This window comes from Lichtheimia ornata (assembly GCF_029851405.1).
Source record: "Lichtheimia ornata isolate CBS 291.66 chromosome Unknown scaffold00078, whole genome shotgun sequence".
NCBI lineage: Eukaryota > Fungi > Mucoromycota > Mucoromycetes > Mucorales > Lichtheimiaceae > Lichtheimia > Lichtheimia ornata.
In genome coordinates, this window is record NW_026695398.1 from 82108 (window position 1) to 99035 (window position 16928).

The 16928-nt window shown below is 44.3% G+C and overlaps 5 protein-coding genes across 5 annotated transcripts; 2 read left to right on the forward strand and 3 right to left on the reverse strand.

Annotated features, from left to right (window-relative positions):
* Positions 1–2080: 2080 nt before the first annotated feature.
* O0I10_010897 (uncharacterized protein) lies at positions 2081–2542 on the reverse strand (the record flags this gene model as incomplete). The annotated part of the gene is made up of 1 exon (XM_058490871.1): positions 2081–2542. One exon carries the CDS (start codon positions 2540–2542, stop codon positions 2081–2083), a length of 462 nt encoding a protein of 153 aa, XP_058338375.1.
* A 2955-nt stretch (positions 2543–5497) lies between these two features.
* O0I10_010898 (uncharacterized protein) lies at positions 5498–7896 on the forward strand (the record flags this gene model as incomplete). The annotated part of the gene is made up of 7 exons (XM_058490872.1): positions 5498–5603; positions 5679–5765; positions 5857–5879; positions 5944–6572; positions 6634–7141; positions 7203–7221; positions 7280–7896. The coding sequence occupies 7 exons, from the start codon at positions 5498–5500 to the stop codon at positions 7894–7896; spliced, it is 1989 nt and encodes a 662-aa protein (XP_058338376.1).
* Positions 7897–8290: 394 nt separating this feature from the next.
* O0I10_010899 (uncharacterized protein) lies at positions 8291–8587 on the forward strand (the record flags this gene model as incomplete). The annotated part of the gene is made up of 1 exon (XM_058490873.1): positions 8291–8587. One exon carries the CDS (start codon positions 8291–8293, stop codon positions 8585–8587), a length of 297 nt encoding a protein of 98 aa, XP_058338377.1.
* A 740-nt stretch (positions 8588–9327) lies between these two features.
* Positions 9328–10569, reverse strand: O0I10_010900 (uncharacterized protein; the record flags this gene model as incomplete). The annotated part of the gene is made up of 1 exon (XM_058490874.1): positions 9328–10569. The coding sequence occupies one exon, from the start codon at positions 10567–10569 to the stop codon at positions 9328–9330; it is 1242 nt and encodes a 413-aa protein (XP_058338378.1).
* Positions 10570–11562: 993 nt separating this feature from the next.
* On the reverse strand, positions 11563–16396 carry O0I10_010901 (uncharacterized protein; the record flags this gene model as incomplete). The annotated part of the gene is made up of 11 exons (XM_058490875.1): positions 11563–11601; positions 11672–11840; positions 11901–12110; positions 12183–12313; positions 12372–12589; positions 12665–12789; positions 12859–12976; positions 13042–13150; positions 13208–15942; positions 16002–16032; positions 16106–16396. 11 exons carry the CDS (start codon positions 16394–16396, stop codon positions 11563–11565), a joined length of 4176 nt encoding a protein of 1391 aa, XP_058338379.1.
* Between the last annotated feature and the right edge of the window lie 532 nt (positions 16397–16928).

The window sequence follows — 16928 nt, forward strand, 5'->3', positions numbered from 1 at the left end:
GGTAATACTTCGTTCAATTCGTATTGCTTGCCTGTTCGTAGATGATCCGTAAAGTAATTATACATTGACCCTTTCATTCATGCAAGCATGGCTGTACACAACACGACCCTCTACATCTTTGGCTCTCCAAGGTCTAGCTACTTTTACGTCAACAAAGGCTTTTTCATATGGCATCACGCTTACAAACCAAAAGGTGCCTGTTTCTCCAAACTTTACAATGAAACGTGGGGTTTTGAATAGAGCAATGGGCTCGGCTTGGCCAACAGCACCTTGTGTGAAAGTTTCACGATCAGCTTGCCAATCCCAGGTCCTGGTCGCCACCAGCCAAACTGGATCTGAAGTCCGACCTCTTCGACGACGACGACCAAAAAAATTTTTTGAGGCTGGTTACGACGACAACGCGAAACTTTCACACAAGAGTGCTGTTGGCCAGCCGAGCCCATTGCTCTACCATTGTAAAATTGAAGCAGAACTTGTGTTTGTAAGCAATGGCCGCGGGGTCTTAGACAATTGCCGTTTTCTAGTGGAAAGTCCCGTATTCGGTACACGGTCGTCCATCTACGAACAGGCGGCCCTTCTTGTGCCTTTAACGACCACTTTTATCAATCATCATTGTTGCCGAGATCACTGCATGGAGCCGATGCCTGCTCGAACATTCATTTCCATGATTAAAGTGATGGGTTGATCCGAGCTGATTTGGCCCGAAAGGCTGCGGTCAAGAAGAGGATTACATCCTCTGGACATAAAGCACGCTCGATGTAGCTCAACCGATGTAAGTATTTTGTGTGACGTAACACAACCAAATCAACTCGGATCAACCTACTTTAATCATGGAAATGAATGTCTGAAGCAGGAGCATCGTCCTACAATAGAATGCACAAAAGTTGGGAATGCACAAAAGTGGCTATTAGCTGCCGCTGTATGACATGAAAGTGAGGGTTTTATGCCTTTCATGCATTGTCCCTAGATCCTGACTTTTTAGCTGAGTTACCCAAGAGGTCCTTCTGCATCTTTGGCTCAGGAATCTAGCTATGACAATGAACAAAGACCACTTCTCATATAGCATCATGCTTACAAACATGAAGGTGCCTGTATCTCCAAACTTTACAATGAAACGTGGGGTTTTTATTAGAGCCGTGTATGGCAACAGCACCTTGTGTGGCCAGTTTCACGATCAAGCTTGCCAATCCCCGGATACCATAATGTGCTACCAGCCGACTGGATCAGGGGTCAACCTCTTCGTTATAGGGAGGCTTGATTTGCCTCGATTTTTTATTGGGAGTATGTCGAGGAGTGATACCCCAGATGATACAGCAATGTGAAAGTAAAGAAGACTAACTGAAGAAAATAGATCCAAACGGCGGATCATTGTGACTCGAAGAGACACTTTCCGATGCAAAGAAGAGAACGAAAAGGGGAACGCTTTCCCTTGTGGCCGAAGTGTAGCATAAAGTCTGTCATAAGATACGCTGGTCAGTGTTTCAGTAATGGTTCTTGCTTCGTCGGAAAATAGGGAACAGGCGGTTAAGTAGTCTGCATTTGGCGACCAGTGATAGGTTTGGCGTTAGGGTCAGTATTGAGCTGAGGTGGGATAAAGTCGACAATAAGCTGGTCGTTGAGCTTCACGATTGGAAAGGTCATCAGAATGCATTGAAACATCAGGGAGTCGTGGCTGTGGGCGAAGAAAGTGTGGGCGATGGGGAGGCGATGGTGGCACGTGTGGTTCTTTGTTGTTGGTTGGCTGGGGTGCGATGATAAGAACATTTTGCTGCACGATGGCCTGAGCCACATGACCAGCAAAGACGTTGACTTGGATGACTAGGACATGATGAAATAAGCGGAACGATGACAGTGTAGACAATGTAATGGCATTTCAGCCCATGTTGCATAAAAGAAGTCGGCGGAGTTGGGCCAAGCAATCGTGTGTGTGTGAGTGGGAGGAAATCGAGTGAGGCTGAAACGTTTAATGTTGCGTAACCATGTCCCATAAACAGTGGGAGTCCTGGTCACGAAGAATACCATGATCTAGAATCTTACCAAGGGTGCGAGTGCTTGTCGAATACCATCTGCTAGTTTTTCCCTAGATGTGAATGGCAGGTTGCTGAGACGAATGTTGATGATGTGAGCGTTTTCCGATAAAGGCCGAGTGGGTAAGATACGAGAACCAGAGAAGTGAACCATTTTTGCAGGCTTTTTCGTACAAGGATGAATCATCAATGAATAGCTCAACAATACGGCGTGAATGATCTGAGTGCAGACGTGCTACACAGTTATCGGGATAGCTTTCACTTATGTGACGAAGAAGTGTTGAACGGTTTTCGGTGCGAGAAGTGAAGTCAAACAAACTCGGGCACGAAGCAGGGGATCCACCAACTTTCCACACATTGGAATGGGTGGTTTTGTCAAGTGCATTGCTGGTCAAAGATTCTCGAATTGCAGTAGGACGTTGAACGCGAGCAGCTCTCGCATAAGATATAGGTGGTGTACTAGATTGGGTGCCTGTTTCCTTATCAGGCGATTTGATTGAATTCGCGGAAGACATGGGGTCAACCTCTTCGACGACGACGACCAAAAAATATTTTTTGGGCTGTTTGCGACATTGAACGTGAAACTTTCACACAAGGTGCTGTTGGCCAAGCCGAGCACATTGCTCTAATAAAAACCCCACGTTTCATTGTAAAGTTTGGAGATACAGGCACCTTTATGTTTGTAAGCGTGATGCTATATGAAAAGTGGTCTTTGTTCATTGTCAAGAAGCTGGACCCTGGCAGAGCAAAAGACGCAGAAGGAGGTGATTGTGTCACAAACTCAGGGGCAGGTGTTGAAGAGTCGGTCCTATTGGTGGAGAGTGCATAATAGATAGTTTCCCCTGTAGTAAGGCCCGCCGATGGTAGCCCATATGGTATCTTTTTCATGTCAACCATGGCATGGTCAATAAGCTAAAGATGATCAGTGCATTGGGGGGTATTTTGTGTGCAGGTATGTGAGGGGTATGGTATTGTCTATCTCCAGGTTACGTACCTATGAAGGCTATACATACAAGATAGCGCATGCTGAATGTTATCATAGGTAAGCGTATGTATGTACTCGTGCGATATTGTATGGGAGCTCACTCTTTCTTAAATGTTCTGATTTAAGCTTTCTATGGAGTATGGACCAAGCTTCTGCAACAAAGACTATTGTTGGATACCATTGCTATGGGTTTATTATCTTTGAGAATACAAGCTTCTATTTGAATCTATGTACAATCCTAAGAATTGCTACTGCCTATCGTCTATTATCAGCATACGAACAAGGGAGCCTTAATGAATGTAATGTGTGAAAGAACAAAAGCGTCTCGATACAATGATGTGGATGATCCAATATCACTTCCCGCCCTTCAAGTTCCTATCCTCCCTTTCATTCCAGAAACGAACCAAGCGGATCGCATAGAATCAGTGGGTGCCATTGTTGTGTCATTGTATCCTTGGTTGCTGCCGTCATAAGCATCTTCATCCATGATTGCAAATCAGTTGCTGTACGTGCCTTGACTCCAATACCCAACATCATCCATGGTGGCAAATCGCTTTCGTCTAGATGTAAGCCCTCTCATCCATGCCATCCAATCCATCATCAGCCTCAGCCGTATCCACGCGACATGATCCATCTTCCCTGCTGACGACGTGCCACGTAACCAATATGACATTTTCAGGATCACCTATCACTGTACTTGATTGCATCCATCCATAACCATTGCAAGTCCAACATGTTGATACAAAGAACCCCCGTGATTGCTTCCCCTTTCCATCCGGCTGTTGTTCAATCACTTCTTGGTCATTTTCTATTGCAGCTCAATCAAGTGAAGAATGCTTGTATCGTGAAGTGTAGTTGATGGCTGATATGGCATCATCCATAGGAATTCGTTTGTATTGAAGCAAGTTGCTGCAGTAAAAAAGCTGCCTCTATACAATGGCTATATGCTGTCCACGTGAAAATAGCTGTAAGAAAGGTTGCTGCAGGTAGCTTGAGACAATGGAGTAAAGGGCCTCGACTGCTGTTACGTTTGGTGGTGGCAGAGAAGAGTGCAAGAGCGTGTATTGTAGAGTGTCAAGATTGTGAACGCTGTTTGATACAATGGCGCAAAGACATTGCTAATAGCAGCTGCTGTAATGCATGCTGTTACGTTTGATAGTGGTCGAGGATTGAACAAGAGAGGTGAAGTGTCAAGAAACGCTGGTGTTGAGCAGGTGCACACGCCATGGACTTGCCATTCAGTCAAAGACAATCGGATCAAGAGAGTCGTAGGATCGACATGATGGGTTGAAGCAAAACAATCGTTCGCAGGTGGTAGCTGTATACTTGAATGGGGCAACAGTTGAGAATGGGAGGAAGAGTGAAGAAGTTGTGGGAGCGGAAGAAGTGGAAATGAAATAGGTCGGACACCTCTTGTATAAATGCATGAACACTGTACATCAATCCTTGTTATTGAGGTTGTTCCTGTTGATCCTGAAACTTTCACACAATGTGCTCTTGGATACGCTGATCAACTTTGTCTTATAAAGACCCTGTGCTTCATTATGAGCTTTCGAGTGGGAGCTTGCAAATGTAGGAGAGGCTATAAACGGAATGGACATAGATGATGCGTTTATCGTACTAATACGAGTCGATGTATTCACTATTGCAGCGTTGCTCAATCAAATCATCAAGGGTAATCCTATCCTTGACCCTGTTTTTATGTCCCCTCATACCATAGTACATGCTATGTGGTTGGCTGACGTATCTATATAAGCCCATTGGTGCACCAATGACATCATCTCGTGACACTGTTTGGAATGACAATAACAACGATCATGTGTGTTGTGTTTCTTTGTCCACGAGTGGATAAGAAAAGGGGAAAGAAAAAACACGCAGCACAAGATAAGGGATCCAATTACCCAATCATGCTGAAGAGACTGCATATATAATCGGTACTGCAAACGGCAAATACCAATAGCAGCAGAACCGAAAAGACGTATCTTATTTACCCCGCATAGATATTGTAGACTCGTACAAGGATCTGTGTAACCTTGAGGATGCAGCAGTGATGATCACAACACAAAGGCATATGTTCGCATGTTTAAAATACGTGATTATGCAAGGTTGACGAGCCACGGGTCTCACTGATACTAGAATGATCATGAATATAGAACACTGGAATAGATGTAAAAGGGCAAAATGGCTCTTCTCGGTTCAGCGGATAAAGTCAAAGCTTGTGACCCACGCTTTCATTGACATGTGAAAAAACTTACCTGCGTCATTCAAATACAGCGCCTTTCTCTTTCTCCTTGATGTGTGCACTCGGCTTTCTTTTTCCTTTTTTCAACTGCAATCCACCCAATCCGCTAGATAATCATGCTGGACCATTTGGTTGGAAAGCCGTCAGCTAACTGGAAACGAACCCAAGTCATATTGACGTTATTCTTTGGGTAAGAAAATGACTACACGCACCATAGTAGAATCCTTCAGCGAACATCGTTGTATGGAACATCCATCTCACACTATTTGCAACAATAGCATATGGGTATTACTGAAAGGAAAAACAGGCCATTTGCCACGCCTCATTAGAAAACTAAACCACGTGTCAGGTATAACATGATGCGTGTAATACATCCATCACTGGCATCGGCACCTCACCCTTATCTCTTTCATCCATCATATAGCTGGCTCATCGCCTTGGAAGATTGCACTTGGGTCATGGATGGCGCATTACCTTTTACAAAACCTATTTTTGTTGGTCGGCTTAAATGGTATGTATAACAAACGCCCTTCAAGGGGGTGAATGATGTATGCATATGCGTATGCAAGTGCTAATTCTTTTTGCCTTTTTCTTCTCCTCAGCTCCTGAACCACAAGCACGATTGGTAAATGTGCATCCATTCTTTGATTTATGAATGAACACGACGCTAATGTGATGAGGGATTGTAGTACAAACGAAATTTTTACCGAGCAACCTGGATTTTGACAGCTTTGGATGCCGGCTTTTTTACAGCCATGCCACTGAGACCCGCTTGGTTGCGTCATACATGCTCGATTCTCTTTACCATGTATTATCTTGTATTTGCTGATGCTGCCGAGGAACGCGTACGACGTGTGAGAGCAACCATGTCTATTGATCAAATCCGCCTTTCATGGGAAAAAGCAGCCAACAATCCAATCCTTGCGTGGTCATCTAAGTTGTTACGTCCTAAAATTACAATGCACAAGGTGATGCATGTAGACCGCCCATCACCTTATTTACCACCCACCGAGTTTCATTTCTTTTATTCGGGTTCACCCGAATCGCTTGCACAACAAACAACTGTACTATTGCAATATCCAGGTGGAGGATTTGTATCAATGCCACCTCCCTGTCACGAAGATGCATTATATGCATGGGCCAAACAAACAGGCTTACCAGTGGTTAGCGTGAACTACAAAAAGGCACCCGAGTATCCGTATCCATGGGCGGTCCATGAATGCTTTGATTTTTACGTCTCCTTGATCCAACAGCGTGGTCGCTTCCTTGGGCTTTCAGGTGACAAGGATATCAAGGTTGTTCTTGTGGGTGACTCTGCGTAAGTCATTGTGTTGTATGGATACAATCAATGCATTGGTCTCATTGTGTTCTTTTTTTAGGGGTGGTAACCTAGCAGCTGCAGTAAGCTTAAAATTGCTTGATCATAACAAGCTGCTCAAAGAGGAAGCTGACGATGAAGAAGAGGATGTCACTAGCAAGCTGCTACCTATGCCAGAAGGCTTGGTGCTTATATATCCTGCACTCGATTTCGAAATGACATGTTGGATGACTACCGGTCAGCTGTCACTCATTCGATCAGAATCCACCACCAAAATGATTCGATCCAAATCGCTTATGAGCCTTCTTGAATCGAAGGATCATTTAAGCCATGCTAGCCCACTCAGTGTCGTACCCGATGTGGACAAGAAGCCGTCGCCATGGAAACGTGCACTTGGCATGACCCCTGTTGATGGTGCCAATACCGGCAAAGAGAATGCATCAGAAAAGAAACATGTTCGTGATCGTATACAAGAGCTGAGTGAAGTCAAGACCGATTGGGAATCATCACGTTTGGCCATGACAAGTCGTATGAGCTTCTTTAATGACCGTATTCTTACGGCAGAGATGGTAAATCAATTAATGGATTCATTCATTCATCATCTAACATCATCACTACTGTTTCCTATAGATGCGCGCAATGGCTATTTGTAAGTATCCATGGTTGTTTTAGGTAAACCAAAGGCTAACCGATACATGTTTATGTAGTGTACTTGGGTCCTCATGCACACCCTGATTTTGAATCCGATTACCTTCTTTCCCCTGTGGTCGCACCCTTTGAATTACTTGCCGAGTTTCCAAAAACATACATGATGTGTGGTGAAAAGGATCCATTTGTCGATGACACAGTGATCTTTGGTGGTCGTATTCGTCAAGCTAAACAACAACGACGTCGTGAAGAGCAACGTGATGATGATGACCCGATCCTTGGAGACCATACCGTTAAAGTCAAGTTCCTTGAAGGAATGAGTCACGCATTCTTGCAAATGATGGCCTTTTTACCAGAGGCCAAACACGCTACACAAACGATTGGGGATTGGGTTTTGGAGATTGCAGAAGGTCGACCCTCTGCTGACACCTTTTCTGATACCGATTCAGCACGCTCTGGTTCACCAGTGCATGAACAACAACAGCATCAATGGTTAGCAGTACCCAATATTAATGGATATCCAAAATCCCTGGATCAGCAACAACCTGGTATTGCCAAGGCAGTGGTTGCTGCGACATCACACCTTGATCATATCGTGACAAGCGAAAAGGATCTCTTGAGCAGACGAAAGACTGCACTTGTTAGCGAGCTCTTTGTGCAAAAAGTGCAACAATAACACTTGTATAGAATAATTGTACAGAATGACCTATATCGATTCCCCCGCCCTTTTATTCTCTTTCCAAAACCCAATGTAATAATACACGGCGAATATCTTATTCATGACAGCATGTATGCTACTTGAGCCCTATTGTCGTGTAGTAAATCATCACAAGCAATGCATGCATATGCGGGTTCAAGCATGTAGAGCTGCATCACTAAAATGACTACAGCCTACAGCCTATCAATAAAAGTGGACGTAGCCCATCAGCATGTATTGATGGCCGTGATCAATTGTCCTTGGTGGGTGATGGTGGCGTCATAATGATGACATGTGATGCATACCTTTATTCCTTGATCAGAAAAAAATGATGGATTAGCTTTTCTTTCCTTACACTGTTGCTTGCTATAACATGACGCCTCCTTCAACACAGCAATTTGAGGACGACCAAAACGTAGATCGAGCATTAGCTATCGTCAAGTCGATACCAACAATCATTGATGTTGCAAAGGATATCGGTCTCGAGTCGAGCATAAAAAACACGTGCCGCAGAATCAAAGTGACTATGGGGAATGGCGACAAGAAGGCAACGCCTTGTTGGCGACAATCTTCACAACATTGCAAGCTTGAAAAATCTCTATTTGAAGTTGACTTTGAGGACAAGGTGGGAAACTCGCTTTTTACTTTCGAAGCAGCCATTGCACCATGAAAAATCAATCACTGCTAAAGGATGTGACAACCAAGCTATATACTAGCAGCATCTTACAACTATTAATAGATTAGCTTTTATTTCGTTTGAAATTGCTTCCATATGTGACATTGCAACAAAGATTTCTTGCGCGAAAAGGATCCCACTGTGCTCAGCAGCATCCCCTTTGAATGTTGTTACCTCTTGCTTCATTTACGTTTAAGCCTTCTGCAAGCTAAATGCCAATTAAAACGTGTATGTAATAACATGAATCCGTTAAATAACATGATCCTTGTTTGCAAGTACTATTGCTGCAAATGGCAAAGGCATAGCAATCATCTTATTATAGGCTGTCAACGTTGTGGCAAACAATGGTCCACGTGTCCTTGCCAAAAAAGGGATTGGGATCATGCATGAATTTGCAAAGCATGCAGGTAAAACGACTCGCACAGTCGATAATGGTCTCCTCAACCCCCTATCTCTTTATACGCCAACAAGACCCAATTTCGACCTTAAGTTTGTACAAGAAGGATTAAAAACAACGGATGTAATATTATATAAAGATAATGCAACGAAGAGAGTTGGGGGATGATATCATCAAAGTAACAAATGACTAATGCGGATGGGGAAAAGGGGAACATAATGGATCAGATAAAGGACAAACGAGTCAGGGAGAATAGAGCGTGCGTGTGCGTGTGCGTGTGTATATATGGTATGTGGAAAAAGGAGAGGGAGAAAGTGTGTGTGTGTATGTTAACGTTTTAAAACAACTCCTGTAAATCCTTGAGAGTGACAACGCCTCGCCAGGGAGTTCGCTTATCAGTGGTATCTATAACCGGGAGCATTGGTAAATCTTTGCCGGTCGTGCTATGGGTCGTCATGCGTTTGAGAGCTTCAACAGCCAAATCGTTGGTGGCACATACGACTGGATCTAGGGTCATAATGTCGCGTGCTTTGATGTCAAAGATGGTTTCGCGTGCACCCGTCTTGAGGACTTGATGAACGTTGCTGTGTGTAATGACACCAATCACTTTCATAGCAGGCTCCTTATCATCTTGATGATGTTGTTGTTGTTGCTCTTCTTCTTCTTCTTCCGCCTTAGTCAATGATGTCGCTCTGACGTCTGCCGATGGTGTTGATTCGTCTGGATTGGTCGTTGTTGAAGACATAGCTGATGCGTCACCATCCTCTGATGCAACACTTGATGGGGGAGAAATCATACCAGATGGATCTCGACGAGTGTGATTTTGCTGTAATGGCTCTACGACAACGACACCCCCACTTTTTGGATGCTTGGTCATCTCCATAATAATGAGATCAAGTGATGCAGTGGGTAGTACAGTAGCCACTTGAGTGGTAGCAACCATAGCATCTTGGACCTTGAGCAATAGCCTCCTTCCTAGGGAGCCACCTGGATGATTCAATGCAAATCCATGCGTCGTAAACTTTTTTTGTCGTGCTAATGTGATAGCAATGGCATCTCCTAGTGCGAGTGCGAGTGTTGTAGAACTGGTTGGTGCAGGGATCTCGGACACTTCACTGCCAACTTGAGCATCAATCCAAGCGGCAGAGCATTTGGCAAGCTGTGAATGAGGATTGCCACCCAACCCGACTATTGGGACACCACGATGTTCGAGACTTGGGACGATACGCATAAGCTCTTCAGTATTCCCCGAGTATGAAAGTGCAAGTACAATATCCTTGGCATGAACGGCACCGAGATCGCCATGCATTGCTTCAACTGGATGCAGAAACATGGCATGGGTACCAAGTGACAGCATGGTCGCCACGATCTTTTCACCAATCTTGCCCGATTTGCCCACACCCGTTACTACAATCTTGCCACCTTGCTCAAGACTTGTCAAAAAGAGATCGATCGCGGTTCGATAACCTTCACGGGATGCTTCATGGCTGAATAATCGTTGGGCGCAGTCATTGATAGCTCTCGCTTCGTCCAATAGCACATTTGCTGAATCCAAGATAACGTCGTTTGTAAGCAGCATCGACTTTTTGTGGTGTGGTGAACAAGTCAAAAGGAATAGAGAAAAGGGAAAAAAAGATCGACAAGGATGGTAGAAATAATAAAAGTGAGAGAGGAGGGAAGAGAAGGAGGGGCCAGAATTATGAATGAAACCAAGCAAAAAAGATAACAACGGTGATGGATGTTAATAATAGCGGGTGAGTAAGCTAGTAACTGCAAAGCATAGTACAGGGTCCTCCTCCTGCTCCCCGTAGCTTAATTCTCTCAATCCTTTTTTCTTTTCTTATCCTCTCTCCTCTTCTTTTTCCTTTTGAACCCTTTTTTTTACTCACCATGGTCATTGTCTTGATTGTGAGGATGGATGCCGATGTTTTGTAAATGAAATTTGTTTTGCTCGGTCCCTTATCCAAAAATGCAACATCGTTTGTCTAACGGCTTTTATACCCGATGTATCCCCGCATATCGATGCTTTCATCACCACTGTACTCAATCCTCGCACGTTTCAACGCGATGATTATCAGATCATCAAGCATGAAAATCTTTATGTTTATATCAAAGCAACAACTATACACAGTCAATGCAGCATCTGATAATAGTAAACATTCATTAAGGATATACCCTATTATTCTTCTTTCCATTTGATGCTATCAGTGTGCCTGGTCGGATGGCCACGTGTACGTTCAACCTTTCCTATCTTGATATCATTTCCTCTATTCCCGACCCATCGCGGCCATTCCCCCGCTCTCACTGGATAAAATATTCTTCATATGCACGAGCCAATAGCCATTCATTCAGCCCACCTAACAGCGCTTTAAATGGCGCAATTTGACAGCAGATTTTACCACGGTCATGGGTCCATGGAAAAAAATACAAATTCATGTAGAAAGCAATCAATGGTTGGTATACAATAGTTTAAACATGGATGTAGTATATAGGGTTTCGTGTGTATGAGCGTGTGCGTGTGTGATGGTTGAGAGCTTCTTGCTTTGTATCAGTAATAGTATAGAAGATGAAATTATGAGAGATGCGTCAAAGTGTTGTGGGCATGATAGAGCTACAAAAAGGAAAAAGGACCCGTTAGCATAATGAATCTCTCCCATATCCATCAATGCTATATGTATTACCGTGATAGATCCATTATCGCCACTAGCCGCCATAACCATGAGATGGGGATGGAATGCGAGGGAGCGAGTAAAAGCGTTTCTTTGACCAAGGAATCCAGAGGATGGGCGAATTGTAGATAAGGGGTTACCATTCACGTTCCATACTTTGATGACATGATCATCACCAGCACTATTGGCACAACTCATCAGTATACATACATCTCATGCTGATAGATCCACACAAAGTTACCTTGCAATCACAGGGCTATGATCATGAACAGCCAACGCGGTCATATCAGCGTGCGTATGTGCCTCGATCGTACGTAATGAAGAGGGTTCACGAATATCCCACACCTTAATGTCACCAGCAAAACCTCCTGATACCAGTTCTCTGGTACCATCCCGCTGCAAATGCACGCTGGTCACCCAAGCCTTGTGCTCCTCCCATCGTTGCACCATGCTAAAACAATAAAGATTATCAGTTTTTCATCATCATCATCATCATCACGTCTCTTGCGTAATAGTCACTTACGCTGACGATGTTCTTAACCGACGATCATAGACGCCCACCATGCCATCGCCAAAGCCTGCAACCAAAATGTTACCACTGATTTGATCGCTCGTAATGCTGGTGACACATGCAGTGGATTGAGTGGCAATATCCTATGCAACACAACAACTTTAGTAAATAGGGATCAAGAAAGGAAAAAGATAAACTTACCATGATAGGCATTTCTTGATGGACATCCCACACTTTTATCAAACGTGCATCACCACCAGTAAACAATGTGCCACGCTCTTGATGCCAATCACACACAAGGCCACTTTGTTGCATGCTGCTCTTTTCCATATCCTTGAGCGCACGCCATGCACTCACTAATTGTGCTTCCTCTTGCTCTGAACCATCGTAATTCTTCCATAACCGTACAGCACCATCATCTATAGAGAGAGAGAAAGAGAGGGTAAGATGATGATGGTGATGACTTTTTCTTTTTCCACCCATCTTTTGCTTACCTGAAGCCGTCAGCAGGATAGCTACATCATCTTCGTTGATAAACTTCATATCCGTGATCCGACTATGCGATGGATTTCGATTATCAATAACACTCAATGGTGTGGAAGTCTTCCAATCCCAAACACTAAAGAATGAAACATGGATTAGATCACGTTGCCTCCCACTTGTGCTTTCCCGGTTCTGGATAAATTACACTAAATAATTGTATGCATCCGCAGCGACGAGATGTGGTTCGAATTGATGGAATAGGAGGTGTGTTGCTTCCGTTTCATTATGGAGAGAGGCCAACTGATCATCCCATCTTGTATCGGCTATATAGAGAATCATTCCATTAATGATCTCCTCCTCTATAACATGCTTCCATTTTTCGATTTACCTGCTCTTGTTTTAGTTGCTTGAGATTCAAAGATAATCTTTTCATTCCTGCTACGACGCCATTTCCTTTGTGTATAGACCACGCTACCAGGCTCTTCCGATTCAGTTGCCTACACCAAACCATAAGTTGATCCATACCTTTCCCATCCATGATCTTGAACGCTTACTCTCATCTGTGGTCCAGTAAAGTATTCACAGCTCCAATCATAAAATTCGGAAATCAAAGGCAATGAACCTTGCGTTGTGTTGTTGTTGTTTTGCTCTGGGCTCAATGAGTTACGAGGTGAGCCGACAGGTGTATTGTGTTGTGTGATAGCGTTGCGTTTAGGAATGGAATTCCCGAGGGAGTGGCGGTTATTGTTGTCGAGTGATGATCGAGGCGTTGTTGTTGTAGGTTCTTGCAAAGCGGTCGTACTGAGTGAAGCATTGCCAAAGTTGTATATAGTGCGTAACGTAGATGCAAAGGATGCTGAACGAGTAAGTGCTGTAGGACGTCGTAATTGTGCAGCAGCTGTACCCATGGGACGATGATCATCATGATGAGGAGATTGGTGATATGAACGTGATCGATCCATCATACCAGGACCCATGTTGGCTGATTGTTGGTGATGATCCGAAGCTGAATATTGCAACATCGATTCACGAACCACCGAGCTGGCATATTCGCTAATGGAAGGCGTGCTCAAAAGTACCGAATTGATATGGTCGACAACCGTAGCTGCTGCTTTTGCTACTTCAGGATGTGGATCCACTGATAAATTCAATAATGCCTTCCATAGCACAGCGTATACAGAATCATAACTCGTTGATCCGAAATGGTTGTCCGAACCTCCTCCTCCTCCACCACTATTGGTATTCACGGCTGATGAAGATGATGATGATGATGCTGGTGTTCGCCCGCGAACACTGCTGCTACCTGCTGATGGGGTCGTCGATGATCTGTTGTGGTGATGGTGATGATGATGATGTTGTTGAGTTTGTGGCTGATCTTCTTCAATGGTCTGATTAGCTGCAACAAGGAATTTGGCTGCACCCGCTTGATGAACAAGGTGTGAGATGGCAATGATGAATTCTCGGCGAACCACAGGAGAGCCATCCGACATTGCTGTAAGTGCTGAAATAGCAATATTGTGCTCGATATTAACAACTTGTTCAGACTTGTTCGAATCACCGAGAAAAGTGCCAAGGGCGTACATGGCTGCTGCTCGAACTTCAGGTGCACTATCCGAAAGCATGGCACATAGCTTTTCATGGGCATTCTCAAGAATGGCAGCTTGTTTGGCTTCCTTGTTGTTCATCCACACTTGAGCAAGACACAAGCAAATAAATTGTCGTAATAATGCATCCGAATCCTTGACATGTGCCAAACATGCGCTTATCACATTGGCTCTTAAACATGCTTGCTGACCAAGGCGGAAGTTGGTGCAAAATACAGAGAGAATAAAGGCGCTCATGGCACGGTGTTCAGAAACATGAGGAATGCTAAGCATGGCATCGTTGGGTGTAAGGATGTTGATAAAATAGGCGAATCCATGATCCTTGAGCAAGTCATTTTGGCAAGATCGATCGACAGCAAGAATACGTGCCCAAATGAATACCAATACAGGCTTGAGTTCGGCAGCTGGACTTTGCAATAGCTTGAGCACATAAGGGAAGATGCCCACTGAGAGAGCTGCATTGACAGCCCATGGTCCCAAATCCAAAAATTTGCTGAGTAGGATCAAAGCTCGTAGTCGATGTACTTGTGATAGCAACACCTGAAGCACAATGGGTAACTGTTCAGGTATCTTGGGATTGTTGACAGCTCCCTTGGCGAGCCATACTTCAAATGCTGTCAATTGCTCGGCAAAGAATGTGCTAGGCTGATAGACATAGGGGGTGCCACCTTCTTCTGCTGCCAGTAGTTGAGGTAATTGGAATAAGCACATATCCACCGCTAGATCCCATGCATGCCACATTGGATGATCATGTGTCGATGGTAATGCAGGCGTTGACATGGGGGTGCATTGGTAAGAGCGCATGATACGTTCAGCCAACAAGAAATTACGAAACATGGAAGCCACCATCAAATCTTGTCGAAAGAGACGTTTGAATAACTCGGGTTGATCCTGTAACACGCACCATGCAATTGTATCCGTCACAGCCGTAAAGATCCAATTCAGCTCACCAAGTGGAGTACGACGTTCTGCAGCACGACCTGGTAACCGTAATACCATATCCATGGTGATGTTCTTGGCCAATAATGGATTACGCATGACAACCCATCTTAGCGACATTTCAATAGGCGTTGTCAAGCATGCTGTAAAGACGTCTGCTGGAAGATCAGGGTTCATGGGCAATGTCTCGTTCGGTCCACAAGCTGCGAGCTGAATCGAATCACGCCATGCTGAAGCAGGTAATGCTGTTTGATGTTGTTGGGCGTTTTGGACAGCCTCCACATCCCGCTGCTCCGCAAATCGATTAAATGCATTGACGATGTTGCCAGCTGATGAACAATCCCATACATAGATCACAGGAGATCCCAACCATAGTTGTAAATCATAGAGGGATACTGGAATATACTGCGTATAGTTGCGATTGAAGACCCAAATCTCTCCACTCGCCGTTGGCTTGGGTACACCATGGCCATTGTAGTGAAACAAAATCCGCTCCTCCTTGGCTGTCCTCCGCATTTGGCAACACAACTTCTTAGTCTCTTCCACGGATGGATCCAATGACAACTTGAATCGTGTTCGCCCATTGATATTCTCATATTGCGTATGAAGATTCTTGCCAATCGCCTCCAATGACTTTTGTGGCACAAGTAGAAATGGATCGATCCAACATTCGAGCTTCGCACATGGATTCGTCTTTACAATGTCCGGAGGATCGGTGCCGATATTCAAGCAAATGACCAATAGACCTAAATGCCCCATATTAACAACCTCCTCTTCATGGATGCATTCCTATTCATTCGCTTACCTGACACAGTCTTAATTCTCTCACGTAGACGCTAAATAAAGAGAAAATAGACATTCGTCAGTTGCCAAGGATTCAAAAGAGAAGAAAGGATATGGAAACGTTACCCAGTCGAGCGACACTTGTCGCACAGCAACGTTGTGTTTGGCATTGGTTTCATGACGCCTCTCAGAGAAATGGAGGAAGCTTAGAACGTCATCTTCGTAGGCTGCATTGTCAAATCCATGTCGCACTACGCCTGTGGTTGGTGTGTGTCGTTGTTGTTGCTCAGTGGTGGATCGTACGTCGTCATTGTCGTTGCGTGCGCTGTGTTCGCCATTGACCAATGTGCTGCTGGTACTCCTCGCGTCTTCATTATTAGGGTCTGAAGCACTAACGTGCGTGGTGGCAGTTGGCATCAGGAGTTCTATATGCTGTAGAATGGGACTCGAGTAAGAAGAAATGGGGTGTGTTGTGTGTAAAAGAAAGAGTACTTTTACCGAAGAAAATATAAATGGGAAGCTGGTTTGTGCGAGAAACAATGCGGTTCTTTTTCAACCCAAAGTGTTGCAGAAATGTAAGAGAGAGAGATGTAAGCAATAAGAACAAGCCAGGATTTTCAATATCAGCAGCATCCAACACTATGACTCCACCCACCCATCCACCACCCTTCTCCATCAACATGAATGATCCTTTCATTGTAGAATGTCCATCCTGCATTATTGTTATTATAACATCATCAAAGAACACACCCCCTCATTCTCCCTTTATAAGTTGTCTGCTGCATACATTATAGTAAGTATCATCATGCATGTGCTAATCGATCTATATGAAATAAATAGCGACTTGGGAATTAAAGATTACATAGCGAAACGTCAAATCATTGCTAGCGTGTGTATGTATGTGCGTGTGTTTGTGGGTGGGGGGTGGGGGAGGGGGAGGAGGCGTGGT